The sequence below is a fragment of the Entelurus aequoreus genome, linkage group LG05 (assembly GCF_033978785.1).
Source record: "Entelurus aequoreus isolate RoL-2023_Sb linkage group LG05, RoL_Eaeq_v1.1, whole genome shotgun sequence".
Taxonomy (NCBI): Eukaryota; Metazoa; Chordata; class Actinopteri; order Syngnathiformes; family Syngnathidae; genus Entelurus; species Entelurus aequoreus.
The window spans coordinates 50,596,602-50,613,945 of NC_084735.1; the positions used below are offsets into that span (position 1 = coordinate 50,596,602).

Consider the following 17,344-nt stretch of genomic DNA (forward strand, 5'->3'; position numbering starts at 1 on the left):
CTACGTGAACAAATAAATAAAAGTCCCTACTTGGCGAACAGGCATCCTTGATTTAATTTTCGTGCCCTCGAACACCACAGAATGTTCAGACACCTTGGCCCCAGTCGCCATAAACTTGCGGCTCAGAGACGTTTGGCGTCTCCCTGCTCATTCAGATCTACGGCTGACGGACGTGTTGCCGTACTGTCTAGATATTATTGTCTCTCCTGACTTATTCATCTACTTGCTTATTTCCTCTTCTTAGCAGGTTACTCTTTTCTGTAACGCGGTGCCTATTAGGCTCCTGTTGAAGTGTACACAGCACCTATTCCTTTTTACATTAAAGCTAGGTTAGTACCGTGGCTAGCAATAGCTTGTCCTCTTCTCCTTCGTCCTGTGTGTTTCCGCATCAAAGAATTGATCATTTTTCCCACCTCTACAGCACCTGTTTTTTTTTTAGCTGCTTAAAGCCTCCCATGAGGCATGAAGGACAAACACAGGCTGCTCTACTCTTCAGCCATTTGAATTTGGTAGAAAGGATAGTTTGGTTCCGCTTTAACATTGATCTGTCTGACACGAGCCTATTGTAGTGTTTCGTAAAGCAGTGTTTCTTTGGATACAATTGAGAGAACAAGGGTTAGGGTCAAGGCCATTTACTGGCATTGAAGTTCGCCAAGCGTCTTATTTAAAACTTGACCAAGACACTATATAGATTTATTCTCTCAAGTACACAAGAGTAATAATGTGTTTATGACTCAAATGATTATTTTATTAGAGAAAAACAGAGGACATATGAATGGGTTTTACCTGGGTAGAAGTCTTTGGATTTGGACAGCTTAATGGTGGCCCCCGTCTCTTTCTGTAGTTGTACAATGGTCTGGCCGCCCTTGCCAATTATAGAGCCGGCTGCATAGCTGGGGATCAGCACCTTCAGGAAGTACTCACCCTCCTCTGTGAGAGAAACATAATATAAAAAGGGTCACATCTCGTAAAGTAGCCCTGCAAGGTGATCATATACGCCATACTCCTCTCCGACGCCTTTAAACGCCAAACATTGGCAATGGGAAAATGCAGCTTTAGTGCAACCAGAGACTGGCAATATGTTCCGTGTCCTGTCCTAGATTTCTTTTAGAAGAAATGATGACCTCCTTTCCAGATTGCAAGGGCCTAATTTTAACTCTTTTCAATGGGTTTTAAGCTACCTCTCTCCAAAACGCAGTTATTGTTACTCAGATATTATAAAAAGAAGGGTATAAATAAGTATATTTAATGCAACCTGTGCAACACGCTGATGCGTTACAATAAAGGAAAAGAGCACAGTACCTTTGACTACTGTTACACACGTGGCTACACATTGAGAACCCAGAGCACCGTCTTCCGCTGTTAACACTTGGGCCTTCCAAATGAAATACGTAAACGGTCAAAGACAAGCAGATAAGACGAGAGCTGTGTGCCGCCATTGTTCAACAGGGATTTTGCATTGTGATCCACGCTGGAAATAATAATGCTGCACTTCAGCCAATAAGGAACTAAATTGTCACTCTGAATCGTTGCACTTTAGTAGGAAGTAGTGTTGTCCCGGTACCGGTACCAAAATTATTTAGATACTTTTCTAAATAAAGGGAACCACAAAAAATTGCATTACTGGCTTCATTTTAACAAAAAATCTTAGGGTACATTAAACCTATGTTTCTTATTGCAAGTTAGTGAACATACAAGACAACTTGTCTTTTAGTAGTAAGTAAGCAAACTAAGGCTCTTAATTTAGTCTGCTGACATATGCAGTAACATATTGTGTCATTTTCCATTCTATTATTTTGTCAAAATTATTAAGGACAAGTGGTAGAAAATTAACTATTAACCTACTTGTTCATTTACTGTTAATATCTGCTTACTGTCACTTTTAACATGTTCTATCTACACTTCTGTTAAAATGTAATAAGCACTTATTATTCTGTTGTTTGGATGTTGTTTGGATTAGTTTTGGATGATACCACAAATCTGGGTATGAGTCCGATACCAAGTCGTTACAGGATAATACATTGGTCATATTCAACGTCCTGATGTGTCCAGGGACATATTTCCTGAGTTTATAAAAATTATATACATTTTTTTTAAACGGAAAAAGGTGTTGCGATGCCAAAAAATATCTACGTAATCATCGTAGTATCGACTAAATACGCTCCTGTACTTTGGTATCATTACAGCGGATCTTAGGTGTAGATCCACCCATGGCGTTTGTACTTTTCAGAGGCGGTATAGTACCGAATCAGATTCATTAGTATCGCGGTGCTGTACTAATACTGGTATACCGTACAACCCTAGTAGGAAGAAACCTTGTAAACTATTACATACTATTTATTTTTATTGTGATTACTTATGGAGTATATTGTGAATGAATTGAGAACAGGAAGTGAACAAATGTTTTAGCAACTGTTATGTAAAAGAAAAGGGGTCGGATTAAATAAGCTCTGTTTCTTCCTACTCCTTTTCAAACATGTTGAAAAGAAAAAATGGAAATTGTGATGTATCATGTTGTATGCATGCATGTTCGAAATAAACTCAAACTCAAACTCAACTATTACAAAAAGTAGTATTCCACACATTTTGTATGATTCAGCTTTCACCTAAAATGTCCACAAGTTTAGCAATACCATTTTGATGATCTTAAACCAGTCCGTTTACATTGCCAGGGTTTTATTTCACGGAATCAAGCGGCCAAACAATGCATCCCCCACATTGGTGTTGAATAATCTTGAAATTCTCAAAATCTAACTAGGCTGAAATCCAATTCTCCCCTTTACCCCTTGTCTTAGCCCTTTGCCCTCAATTTTGCGTGTTCACGTCAAGCAAGTGGTCTACCAAATGTCCTGTAAGGTTAAGAAAAGGGCTGAGTGCCAAATAGTGTATACCCCTCAAAACAAAATGTGGTCCCGACCCCACTTGCAACCATGTGTTATGAGCGGAAAAGCACATACATGTAAGTAATTATAAGCATTATTGATTTTCATTCCATCTACACTCATGTTTTATCGGGTACTCAATCCTACACCACGTAAAAATTGCCATGTTTATGTGTTAATTGTAAAATTGGTTGTCATACGAGCAAGCTAACGTGACTTTAGCTAGTAAACTACAATGTCAGACTAACAGCAAACAGACTCCACAACAATTTGCTACATTTCATGAATGATTAGACAGCTAATCTACTTTCAAAATGTACATCAGCCATGTTTTGAATGTTTTATTTAAAAAAGCGCTCGTCAAACGAGCTGGCTAACACGGCTGTAACTAGTAAACTACGATGTCAAACTGGCAGCAAATGGACTTCATTACCATTTACTACATTTCATGAATGATTAGACAGCTACTCTCCTTTCATAATTTACATTAGCCATGTGTAGAATGTTGTTTTTGATTTTTTCAAATGTTCGTCATACGAACTAGCTAACACTGTTGAAGCTAGTAAACTACGATGTCAGGCTTGCAGCAAATGGACTTCACTACAATTTACTACATTTCATGAATAATAAGACAGCTAATCTACTCTCAAAATTTACGTTAGCCATGTTAAGAATGGGCAGCACGGTAGAGAGGGGTTAGTTTGTGTGCCTCACAACAAAAAGGTCCTGGGTTTGATCCCTGTGTGGAGTTTGCATGTTCTCCCCGTGACTGCATGGGTTCACTCCGGGTTTTTCGGCTTCCTCCCACCTCCAAAGACATGCACATGGCCATAGGTTGATTGGCAACACTAAATTGGCCCTAGTGTGTGAATGTGAGTGTGAATGTTGTCTATCTGTGTTGGCCCTGTCATGAGGTGGCGACTTGTTCAGAGTGTACACTGCCTTCCCGTGGCTACACTAGGCCACTTACTCAGTGGACTAGTGGTTAGAGTGTCCGCCCTGAGATCGGTAGGATGTGAGTTCAAACCCCGGCATACCAAAGACTATAAAAATAGGACCCATTACCTCCCTGCTTGGCACTCAGCATCAAAGGTTGGAATTGGGGGTTAAATCACCAAAAATAATTCCCGGGCGCGGCCACCGCTGCTGCCCACTGCTGCTGCCCACTGCTGCTGCCCACTGCTGCTGCCCACTGCTGCTGCCCACTGCTGCTGCCCACTGCTCCCCTCACCTCCCAGGGGGTGAACAAGGGGATGGGTCAAATGCAGAGGACAAATTTCATTGTTTGTGACAATCATTGGTACTTTAACTTAACTTTAACTACAATGTTGGGACGAACAGCAAACAGACTTCATTACAATTCATTGAATTAATTATTGATTAATCTACTTTCAGAATTTACATTAGCTATGTTTAAAATGTTGTTGTTTTTTATTTAAAAATTGATAACTAAACTTTTGTACATATTGTAACTTCTGAATACCACAAGGTTTGCTTTTTATAACTTATTAGTGTATCTGTCCAATAACTGTGATGTAACATATTGTAGTACATTGTAGTGTAGTATGTTTACAGCTTGGGGTCATAATGTAGCGGGAAACAATTGGCGTCTAATATCCTAGGGCGTGTTTTTCACCAATATGCCTTGGCCTTCTGTTTGAAAGAGTGAGAACAAGGGATAAGACGAAGGGTGAAGGGTTAAGGGGGAGAAGTGGGATTCAGCCTTAGTCGCAATGTTTTTTTTATTGTGTTTATTGACAAATTACTTATCAGGGCAGTTTTTCTGTTTCATTTCAAAAATCATAAATCAAAGCAGTTTTATGTTTTGCATTTTGCCCCCTTAATGTACTCAAAATGAATCGATCCATGACCCTAAAACAGAGGTATGTATCAATTCGTGACAACGACATGCTGTTATACGCTTATTAGAGGGTGTACTTCAGGCCTATTCAACTACATTGTTTTGGGGGCCACATATCCAGACGGCTGAGGACCGATGGGCCAGACTTCTCCCTTCAATATTATTCTTATTTTGTAAATTCCTGAGAACCAGCATCCTCTGCAGCGGACTTTTAAATGTTGTCTATTTATTTGATCAAGGTCATTAAATATAGAAAAAAAAGCCCTGTCTTTACAACAGGAGTACTTTGCTGTTTTTGTTTCTTGCATTGACCAAAGAGAGCATAGTCTACTAAGTCAAATTTATTGTGTGTTACTTGGCCAATAAACCTGATTCTGATTCTGATTCTGATTTAAGGACTCACTGCCAAAAAGCTAGTCAAAGATCCTATATATTACAGCGCTCTTGTGTTTTTAGATATCTGCTGCAAAAGATGTTAGTCTCTTCCAAGTTTTTGAACTGAACTTGCGAGTCGGTCTGGTGTCATTTCTTGGGCTGATTTGGCCTCCAGGTTGCCAATTAAATTGCTCTGGTGTATTTCCTAGGCTCCTTCAATTTTGGAAGGGAGTCAGTTTGAAGACTCAACCGCCAAATGTCTTTCTCTTTGGCAAAAGCAAAGTTTTTAAAATAACTAATTAACTGCATTTGTTGTTGATAGAAAAAGTGATCTTGAATGTGGAAACAAAAATCTTGAAAGTCTACAAAGAAATCAAACATACTGAAGACATAGCCCAAAAATTTGCTCCGATCCTCCTGTTCTGAAGCTCTATAACAATAACACTCCCTCTTCCCTGAATCCTGAGACCGATGCAATGACGTCATGTTCAATCTTGTTCAGCTGCCTCGAGGGTGACGCCACTGGAGCGGGCAGCGATGTAAAGAAACACTGGGATTAATGTATTTGATTGGATTTGAATGCACTAGTGTTATTTAGTCAGAAATTTTTTTACGAGCCACAGAATCGAACACCTTGAGGCGATTAAGAGCTTCGGGAGAAAGACGGATTGCTAAAGGTGGATCTCTGTGCATGAAGATCAACCTGTTGCCTCGTTAATACACGTGTTAAAGTGTCATGTGGAGGAACGTGAAAGCGGATGGCAATGTCATGCCTAAACAGTTGCCCCTCTCCTCTTTGCATTAATATGCCCCTCATGTTCCATTCAGACACCCAATAATTTCCCAGCAAACAGAAAGACAACTGTGTCAGTGTCAGTTGATTCTTTTTTTTTTAAATTTGCGCTCAATATTGCACATTTACTATAAATCATACGTAGAAATGTAAACATACTAGGTCCTCTCGTTATGCTATTTCCACCAACGTGAGAATTTTTCGATGTCTAATCATTGAATTTTCACCAGGCGGTTGCTTCTCCTGCCGCAATCCGCATATTGGGATAACTATAAAATGACCTTGGTGAAAAAAATTCAGATCACGCATGACCGACACGGTCACCGTAACGCATCTACTACTCTGGCACTGTATGATCCGTGGTCCTGTAGCCATGCTGAAGATTTGATTGGACTGACTCCTGTTGCAGGAGCCCAACATGGAAAGACCTGTTGTTTACAGACAAGCCCAAACCCACTGCGTAACTTCCAGCTTGGCGTCAGGTAAATGCGGTGGGGGGCTGGGGTGGGGACGCAAAACCGCTATGGCTTTTCTCCGTCAACCCCTCGCGGTCATGTTTGTAGTCATCAATAATTAATTCCAACCTCACGTCTGAGATCACAGTAACAGGTTTCAACGACATCATGTGGTAGAGTAAACACAGCAATCTGTTGCTGCAATCCGCCAAGGGAACTCGAACAGTGGGGCGAATTGGGATGCTGAGCCAGTGGGGTGTTTAGTTCAAACCCCCGTCTTCCAAATACTGCTGAAGCTAATATCATTAGTTAAGTCACCCAAGGGGGGTGGGTCAGGGGGGTATGGCTGTCCTCCCTTTTTCTCACAACTGGTTAACCATTGCGCATTTAGATGGACCATCATACCAAAACGACCCATAGTCTAGAGCACTTAATGAGCACGTCTAGTAAATTCAACAAGTAAGACAAAAAGAGTTTTGAAGCTCACCCATTATGAGATCTGCTGCTTCTCAAGTCCTGTGTCAGATGGCCATCAATGCCGGGGCGCAATCTCTTAAGGGTATCTTAACATCAGCCTGGGCATAGGTGCGAGCGTAGTGTTAAGGAATGCGGCCAGTCAACCTTTTTCCACTGTTTCATCGGCGGGTGCGGAAGAAGGGATTTCACCGCAGTGTCCGAGCCATGCCAGCAGCTGGCCGCAGCTTCAATTGTCTGCGAAAATGCTAATGCAGGCTCTCAGTGTTTTCAGTGAAAGACGGCACGCATTGTTCGAGCCTGCATCGGTGTGAAGGAGGAAGAGGAGGGGGGGGGGGTCTTCCCTGCCGCATCACCCTTTTTACTGCTCTCATCCATATTCATCGAGTGGCCTGTCCATCTGCGGCAGCGCGCGGGAATGACACTCCACTCGGCCAATGGCGGGCCTCCTCGTGTGAGCCGTCACGTCCCCGCCCCCCCCAAAGCCGGTCCCAAAAAATTGAATTTTCTCCCCCCGTGCTCCGCCTCTTTTGACGCAGCACTATAAAGCACGGGGGCCCGTCTGCTCGCCTTTTTTTTTCCTCCCGAGGAAACCGATGGGATGAGGCGTCGGGGCCGACCGCGTCGAGAGCCACGGACAGCGAATGCGTGCGGCGTGACCTTCAGCGGCGACTGAAGGGGGTGTATTGATAATGTAGGCGGATGATGAAGGACGCTGAGGAGGAGTGATTGTAGACGGCGGGTTGTACGCCCACGCCGCCACCCCCCCACAGCCCCTACCCCCAGTCCCTTAGACGGCCATGTTTGAGAGGGCGGAGGGGCTCATCAACCATTGCAAATGGCAGTGCCGCAGAATGGTGGAGGGTGGGGGTTAGGGGAGGGGGGCGATGAAGCCAATCACTACGCCTATAAATCTCACACAGAAAGGTATCTTAAGAGACATAAAGACTGCAATGTGTGTGTGTGTGTGAGTAGACAGAGGGTCAAACAACAACAAGGTAGTCCGTTTCCACCTCCACCAGTGAATCAAGAACCGTTTATTTTTGGTCTTTCCAGCATATTGGAGCCATTGTGTATATAGACAAAGCTTCCCTGTAGACTCCATCTATCGTCGTTTTTCCTATCTCTCCCCCTCGCGCTTTCTTCCATCGCCACCTGGCAAATTCACAGTCTGCTCACGTCACATCGCTCTGCAAGGGCACCTGTGTCCTTCCCAACAAAAAAAAAACCAGGGGGGGAAGAACTACAGCTCACATTCCTGTGCCAAGCGCTCCATTAGCATCGTTTAGATGATCACTCGTTCTGCCTGAGCCTCGCTGGGCTTTTGGAAGACACAGGTTTGCCAAGCGAAATGGGCTCGACCGGTTGGTAATTACAAAGAGGAACGAATGAAAGACGTTCATTTTGAGTAAGGGGACGGGAAGTGCTGATAAAAGACGGGTGATTCGGCTCAATTCGGCGTGTCCGTGGCTTCTAAAGCTCAACAGAGGGGCTCGGCTCTAAGAGCACAGGGATTTCTTTCCTTTGTTACAACTGACAGTCATGTTAATGATCAGTTCACTACAAGAAACGCAATCAATACCAGTTGTAGTCAGGAGGTTGGTGATTACAGCAGGGGATCAGTACCATCTGTACTGTACAATGCAATACCATACTTATCATATTGTATGTTAGGGGGCGTCAAAATGTGGCCTGCGGGCCATTTGACTCCTCCGGCTTGTTTTTTTATTGGTCTGCAACCTATTCCACGGACAAAAAACAAAACATAATATCCAGCGTTCCCCCTACCAGTATATTAGGAACACGGGACACGTTCCCATACATTCATTTATTTGTGAAGGTCTGCCATAATACTTTTGGACTGCCACAGAAGGATTGGATACTGTCCTTTTTATTCTAATTTGCAAACTTAATTGGTTCTTGAATAGGTTTAATAAATAGAAAAGTTTTGTATGTTGAAGCAAATTTCTCTGTAAGAAATATTGATAACAATAGTAATAATAATAGATTAGATTTATATAGCGCTTTTTCTATCAACTAGATACTCAAAGCGCTCACAGAGAAGTGAGAACCCATCATTCATTCACCCCACATTCACACTCGGTGGTGGTAAGCTACATTTGTAGCCACTGCTGCCCTGTGCTTCTACCTCACAGTGAGAAGAGCCTGGGTTCGATTCCTGGGCTGGGGGTCTTTCTGTGTGGAGTTTGCATGTTCTCTCCTCCCACCTCTAAAGACATGCCCCTGGGGATAAGCTGATTGGCAACACTCAAATTGGCCATCATTTGTTTTACGGTGAAGTCCTGGGAACCACAGCAGCCAGTATTTACCATACATTTTTTTTGTAAACAGGTTAACAATATATCAGTTTTTTTCATAGTAATTTACAGTGAAGCTAATGAGAGTCATCTATTACGGCCATTGTACATTACCATTAAGCCAGCGATGTGAGAGCCAACCTTCATCTTGCATAACTGTATTGTTTTTTTCCCCCCAAACGATATCATTAATTTAACATGATTCTACGTGTGTGCACTTCATGCGTGTATGTAATGTACTTTCCTTAGTGTACCTAGTTTTAGTTTTACAGTGACTTCTAGGGCTGCGAATCTTTGGGTGTCCCACGATTCGATTGAATATTGATTCTTGGTGTCACGATTCGGTTATAAATCGATTTTTTCGATTCAACGCGATTCTCGATTCAAAAACGATATTTTTCCGATTCAAAACAATTCTATTCATTCAATACATAGGATTTCAGCAGGATCTACCCCAGTCTGCTGACATGCAAGCAGAGTAGTAGATTTTTGTAAAAAGCTTTTATAATTGTAAAGGACAATGTTTTATCAACTGATTGCAATAATGTAAATTTGTTTTAACTATTAAATGAATCAAAAATATGACTTGTTTTATCCTTGTGAAAATATTGGACACAGTGTGTTGTCAAGCTTATGAGATGTGATGCAAGTGTAAGCCACTGTGACACTATTGTTCTTTTTTTATTTTTTTTTTATAAATGTCTAATGATAATGTCAATGAGGGATTTTTAATCACTGCTATGTTGAAATTGTTACTAATATTGATACTGTTGTTGATAATATTCATTTTTGTTTCACTACTTTTGGATTGTTCTGTGTCGTGTTTGTGTCTCCTCTCAATTGCTCTGTTTATTGCAGTTCTGAGTGTTGCTGGGTTGGTTTTGGTTTTGGAATTGGATTGCATTGTTACGGTATTGCTTTGTATTATTTTGTTGGATTGATTAAAATAAAAAATAAAATTTAAAATAAATAAATAAATAAAAATCGATTTTTGAAAAATGAGAATCCATACTGAATCGCACAACGTGAGAATCGCAATTTGAATTCGAATCGATTTTTTCCCACACCCCTAGTGACTTTATTGTGGAGAATATCAACAAAACACTTCAAGTTATATTTTTCATATTTAATTCAAATGACTGTTTACACATTTGGCAAAGTAAACTCTAACATTCAGGGAGGGCAGAATATAACATAGCCTGTGTTACAGTTTACATTAAGCAGCAACAATTGAAATTGCTTTGAACAAAGACAGCACAGTCTACAAAATCAAATTCCGTGTGTGTTAAACATACTTGGCCAATAAAGCTGATTCTGATTATGATAATATAAGAAAAAATATGTCATTATTAATAACTAATAACACATATTTGTTTTTAAATATACATGAAAATATTTTTTGGCGTTTTTAAAGAAAATATATGCATCATTGCAAATCAAAATGATCATGACATCATATATATAAAATAAAGTTTGCATTGATTTGATATATGATGACGTCATATTGACTACGCCCCTAGCTATGCCCCCATCGCTATGCCCCCATCGCTACATATATAGTGGCAATCTAGTTGAAACCCTGCTCTGTATATTCAGGATAAAATATTTAAGGTTCTGGATCAACATTTGTCCCAAAGTAGACGATGTTGGCTTGCATGAAGTCTGCCATGATTAGTAGTTGTTGAAGGAAAGTGCAAATGTTGCATCTGTTAAATTAATGCGCCGCCATATGCTTAAAATGAATACATTTTGAATGTTATTATTATCGTGCTTGGTACTACATTACATATATACTTACAGTGTGTACATAAAACATTGTTGGAGGGTTTTTAGACGGCTTTATAGGCGGAATAGAGCAAACACCATTACCTCCATTGTTAGTTGACTCTTGCTAGCGTTTATTTATGAGTTAGAATGCATAAAAAAAAGAAAAACCTGTGTGTGCTTGTCTCACACAAGGACTGTGAATGATAAGAGAAAATTCCCCAATAAGTGCAGTTCCCGTTTAAGCATTGGTATGTTCAGGGCTGTTGTATAGAGGAGAAAGTGATGACAATTCTAAGGGCCCACAGCCCGCAAGAGCCCACACACAGACACACATACAGCCCCCAGTAGCCTCTATGACAACATGAATACGGCGTGGCGAAGTTGGTAGAGTGGCCGTGCCAGCAATCGGAGGGTTGCTGGTTACTGGGGTTCAATCCCCACCTTCTACTAGTCACGTCAGTTGTGTCCTTGGGCAACACACTTCACCCTTGCTCCTGATGGGTGCTGGTTAGTGCCTTGCATGGCAGCTCCCGCCATCAGTGTGTGAATGTGTGTGTGAATGGGTGAATGTGGAAATACTGTCAAAGCGCTTTGAGTACCTTGAAGGTAGAAAAGCGCTATACAAGTATAACCCATTTATCATTGATCATTTATTAAGTGAGCGTGAGCGAATTTCAGCAGGGTTAAGATGCCCCCCCAAAAAGACAAGTCCGGACACCAGAAAATAGTTTAGAAGAAGGTATGGAGTAGGACCATGCCGACGACATTAAAAAACTTTTTCTAAGAATGAAGAGAGAGTAAAACTACTGAGGGCGGCTGAAACAATTAGCCTACTTGTTCATTCATTTAATGTCTGTAACATTACCTTTGACGGGGCAAAGGCTGGACACTGAAGTCTACGTTAGCTGTCATCTGGCCGCACTACACTCTGGACAAGTCACCAGTTCATTAAAAAAAAGTCACCACATATCACTGTGAGACAGTGCTCCAGTGTGAACCCATCAGAGGCTGCATTGAATTGTATTATGACACATTCAAGTTCTACTTAGTAATGAATAATTACTGAGTAATTATTAAACATTATTATTAATAATTACTGAGCAACTAAATAATGACCTTCGTCAGATGCTCATAATGAACAATTATGAGCATCTGACGAAGGTCAGTTATGTTATCATGATGTGTTCAATGTGGCCTTGTAAAATGTGTTATTAGTGAAAAATTGCCTAAAGACAAAAAAGTTAACAGACAATTAATAATACATGATTTACATAATTATACCCTGACTTGTTAGGTGGTTAATCGTAAAAACGGAAAGAAATTGGGTGTATTACACCAGGCACCGTCAAGAACATTAAAAAAAAGAACATTGAAGGTGGCAATGAATGGGTTAAAGGGGCCTACACTGATACACGGTTAGGGGGCCCACAATTCCTACCAACGGCCCAGGGTATGTTACTGTTCATTTTATTATTTCATCTGCTGTTGTTGTTTACTCAGTATGTTTATAATACTTTAAAGTAATCTCTAGTTTATTTAGTTTTTAGTACAGGTGCTTTAAAACTAGCAGGGTAAAAACAATAGAAATTATCAGGTTATTAATCAATTAAAAATGAATTGTGATAGTTTTTTTCCAATTTGGCTCAACCCTACTGACTTGTCCAGAATCATGTCCTAGTTTCCGACATTTGCCCATTTAAATGCCTGTAGTCTCAACTGTCTTCTGTTTTCTTAAAATGTGGTTTGTTTCAGCTTTTAGGTTACGTTCTTCTGGTTACGTGAATATATAACATGTGTTTATTGAGATGACTGTCGTGTAACAATCAACATAGCCACACAGATGCAACCCAGCTCCCCTCTGTATGGGAGTCCCTTGGTTTTAGAATGTTAATCAAAAACATAAAGATAATCCCAAACAATATAGGATTTAGTTATTCTACCCAACAATTAAGAGTGACTTTTAATTGTGATTGATACTTTACTATACTGTGATTTCAAAATGATCCAGTCCTCATAAGGACTCACACCATAAGAATCTATTGTACATTGTCAATGTGATTCCAGTGTTTTGACATCTACATCATTCCTACTTGTCAAGGGGGAAAAAAGATGTATTCATCTAATAACCAGAGGAATTCTTTGTCTGACTCTGCAACCACGACATACAGTAAGAGAGAAACAGATGGTTATCAGTGGTGGGGATACTTTAAATGTCCTTCTTTAATGTGAAAAGCTGTGCGTCAAATCGAATATTCTATTAGTAGACTTCAACCTCTATTGTATACTGTGTGTACACTAGGGGTGTAACTGTGAATGGATTTGTAATCTAATGTTTGGGATTGTAACTGTAGGTTCGGTTCCTACAAAATACACATTTAAAATAAGTGACAGGAAATATGCCTCCAGTTAGGAGTTTACTCAATAAACAAATGCAGTGAAGCCCAGTCTTTGGCTAACGACAAAAACCCTCTTCTGTCCTCTAAGTCTCTTCCTTGGAATTTTCCCAATGAAAGACATAATCGGAGAAAGACAAGTGGGTATGATAAAAGCAGAGTGGCGCCATTGTTCAGTAGAGATGGGGAACGAACTACACGCTGGAACTACACCTTATTTTAAACTCAGTTTCTGTGGGTGCAAAGAGTGTGTAGTCTCATTGCGCATGGGATGTAACGATTAAACCGTGGTAAAACTCCTCATTTCTCAAATAGTTTGGCTCTAAATAAGCATCCTTCAACTCATGGAAACACCTTAATCTGATTGTGTTCGGTTTTTCAAAAACCGGACTAACACATCTGGATCATGCGATTGGAAACCAGGTCTCTTGAGGGGGTGTGTGCGGCCTGAGATGACCCTTTGCATCAGACATGGACGATTATAAAATCAATAAGTAAAGGTGAATGATCGATAATCGATTTATAAATTGTAAATAAATAAATACAAACTTGGCTGACTGCAGCAAGATACTTCACTGAGAAATCCGACCAGCTCCTTTATTATCGGGCACTTATGTTCCAGTTTTGCACACATTTCCATTATTTAGTAAATGTGGGAATTAATTGAACTGTTTCTTATTACAAATGCATTGATTTTAAAAGTGATAAACGCGTGTTTAGTGAAACGAAAATAAATGTAAAACTGCATCTATATACATAAATTAAAGATGCATCAATTATCGATTTTTAATCGAATAGTAGCTCCTGAATTGTAAAATCCATGTTTCTCCTTTACTACGTATTTCCATGTTTCTGTACTATTGTTCTACTCCAGGGGTCGGGAACCTTTTTGGCTGAGAGAGCCATGAAAGCCAAATATTTTAAAATGTATTTCTGTGAGAGCCATATAATATTTTTTAACACTGAATACAACTAATGCATTTTTAAGTCAGACCAACATTTTTAGAGTATAATAAGTCTCTTATTGTTTTTAATAACATTGTTATTCTGAAGCTAACCAAAATAAATAAAATACTTCTTACCATTAATGCAATTTCTTGAAGAGGTGCGGTAGAAAACGGATGGATGGATTAAAATGCATGAGAACGTTTTATATTTTGAACGTTATTTTTAACACTGTGATTACCAGCTGAATTATTCATTACTTATTGTGTTAAGCAATGTCAGCTAAGATTTATCTGAGAGCCAGATGAAGTCATCAAAAGACCCACATCTGGCTCGAGAGCCATAGGTTCCCTACCCCTGTTCTACTCTATAGATAAAAGAACTGCTGCGTCAAGGCGAGCTCTGTCAACCCCCTCCAAATCTTATTGTGTAGTGTGACGTAAGCCTAAAATAAAGTCTAACCTTACGTAGCAGCGATGCGGCAAAGGCTGTAATTGGTTGGCTTTTAGTACTTGTCCTGTGTTGATGCCATTCATTAAGAGGCATACTGCCCACCTTTGCAAAAATGCTTTCTTTTTTAGAAATGTAAGTATTGTAACACAGCACCAGTTCCAATAACTCTCAATCCCTCTCAAGTTACCATTATTTTATTGGCAACAAAGGAAACTAACAAGATAAATCATGTTAAGTAAGGTGTTATGGTCTTTTCACCAGATAATTGAATGGCTAATGCAGAACTTTGAAAGACTTGTGACGGTGCCTCAAGGGACAGTGTAGTGACTACAGTACTCAGAAGCATAAACTAGCTGGAGCCTCAACAACAGGATAAAAGAGCCGCAGGTTGCAGACTCCTGTACTAAGGGAACACATTTCCAGAAAAGTAAGGACCGGGGGCCCGGACTTCTTCTTTCACTATCATTCTTATTTGAGGACCAACATTCTATATAGCTCGGTTGGTAGAGTGGCCGTGCCAGCAACTTGAGAGTTCCAGGTTCGATCCTCGCTTCCGCCATCCTAGTCACTGCCGTTGTGTCCTTGGGCAAGACACTTTACCCACCTGCTGCCAGTGCCACCCACACTGGTTTAAATGTAACTTAGATATTAGGTTTCACTATGTGAAAGCGCTTTGAGTCACTAGAGAAAAGCGCCATATAAATATAATTCACTTCACATTCTCTGTTGTGGAAATTTGTTTTCAGTGTATTTATTTTGTCAGAGTTACAAATTTTGTGGAAATATAGCCCTGTCAAGTAGAGATGTAACAATAAAACTCACGATGGTTAGTATTATCGTTTTGAATTCAAATTATCGAAAAACCATGATTAATAACTGTCATTTAATAATCTCACAGACTGACTGGCACCACTTCGCTAGCTTAAATGCTATCATGAAAACATTACATTAGAGACATCAACGTACATATTAGAGACATGAATGTATTTCCCTAATAAGAAACGACATACCTCAATCTAAACTTATGTAAACACATTGATGTGTGATCAATTAAGATATTCAACAGTGCACAATGAACCTACCAGCTGTGCTCTCCTATAACAGAATGTTTGTTCGATACTCAGAATAATATTAGACCGAGGTGGTTTAAAAGACCACTGAACAGAGTATGATGCCAGATTCTGTGATTCTGTTTGGTCTTGTAATTTAGGATAATAAACTTATATTATGCTAATTGTATCTATGAAGTCATCAATGGTATTTGCTTGTTAGGATTCAAGAGTTCAATGAAGTCACCACATAAGAAAAATACTTTTTGACTGATGTCAGTAAAAGTTGCTTTAATCCAATCCTCAAACATTTAAATACTAGACTTAGGTATTCTATATATGCAGCTAATCATTACATGTTTGCTTTTGTCATGACATATTTCAATGGTTATACAATCTAAGATATTATCAATAGCAAATTACATGTTTTTACCACTTTGTATTTCAGGTTCTTCATCACAAACACCACTAACCTCCTTTGTTCCTGTTGGTTCCGTTGATCTAATTGAGTTCATATCCATCCATCTATTTTCTACCGCTTGTCCCTTTTGGTATCCTTCCAGATAAAAATCAATTCCTTGTTATCATTAATCCAAGTTTCTGAGGTAGCAATCATTTTGAAGGGTTCCGTTGAATTGTTACAAAAAAATGCTTCGTGTTCCACAATGTTCTGCTGTTGAAATGAATAATTCCCACCCAGTTTGTTGTGGGATTTAATGTTGCTGTTATATTGTTTATCTGTATATTAAAAACAATTATTCCTGATAAAGAAAATTATATCTGGATCTATATCACTCTCTTATTCCAAATATTTATGGTGTATGTTGCAGAAGGTTTTCAGTTCCATACTTTCATGCTCTGCAAGTTTTTTTCTGTTGCTTTATGAATGTCTTTGATTGTAGATGAATGTTCTCCTGAATGGAGGTCTTCTTGCTCAGTAATCTTTTCTAACGTGGTAGTGTTGATGTTGAATGTAGATTTTTGTTTTTCGTTGGACTCCATTATCGTTGTTGTTGTTGTGAAAGCGCTGTGAACTTTAGTTTTTGTCCAGATCCTTTATGTTTTTCACAACAAGTACTCTTGCTTCTGGACGTCAATTCAGCTTGATATAGATTTTGCAGTTGTCCCTGAATTTTTTCCCTGTTTCCTCAAGTCACGTGCTTTCCTGGCGGTGTCTGCATTGTGTTTAGTGAGGTGCTCGGTCATGTAAACGTCTGATATTCTCCAGATTGGTGTTATCTTGTTGCTTGGCATGCAACTTTGGCACAATGCTGCATTCTCCTTTTGTAGGACCTGTCTCAATGTCAGAATCAGAATCCGAAATCAGAATCAGAAATACTTTCTTAATCTCAGAGGGGAAATTACAATTTTCAGCACAATCCCATTCAAGATCAGACAAACATTACAGGGAGACAGAACAGGATCAAACATTACAGGGAGACAGAACAGGATCGCTGACGGGTCTGCCAACTTCCGGCGCCCCTTACAAAAAAGGTGAGATACAGGTAAACAATGGGGTGGGTGAGAAAGGGGCCCAGCCTGGAGAGGGGGTCAAGACTGAGGCCAAGGGAAAATACAA

The 17,344-nt window shown here is 39.9% G+C and overlaps 2 protein-coding genes across 3 annotated transcripts in view; one reads left to right on the forward strand and one right to left on the reverse strand.

The window, feature by feature from the left end:
* capns1a (calpain, small subunit 1 a) overlaps positions 1 to 17,344 on the forward strand; it is a 218,874-nt gene that overhangs the window by 58,080 nt on the left and 143,450 nt on the right. The gene's annotated exons all lie outside the window — the stretch shown is intronic.
* The window catches only part of nova1 (NOVA alternative splicing regulator 1), an 86,679-nt gene that overhangs the window by 54,293 nt on the left and 15,042 nt on the right, over positions 1 to 17,344 (reverse strand). The window contains exons 1-2 of one of the 2 annotated variants that reach the window (XM_062048325.1): positions 6,854 to 7,133; positions 787 to 930 (exon numbers count right to left, since the gene is read on the reverse strand). In XM_062048325.1, the coding sequence (XP_061904309.1) occupies positions 787 to 930; positions 6,854 to 6,857 (148 nt within the window). In that variant the 5' untranslated portion in view covers positions 6,858 to 7,133. Of the gene's footprint in view, positions 1 to 786; positions 931 to 6,853; positions 7,134 to 17,344 lie in introns of those variants that run through there. The other variant, XM_062048323.1, reaches the window with a different exon arrangement.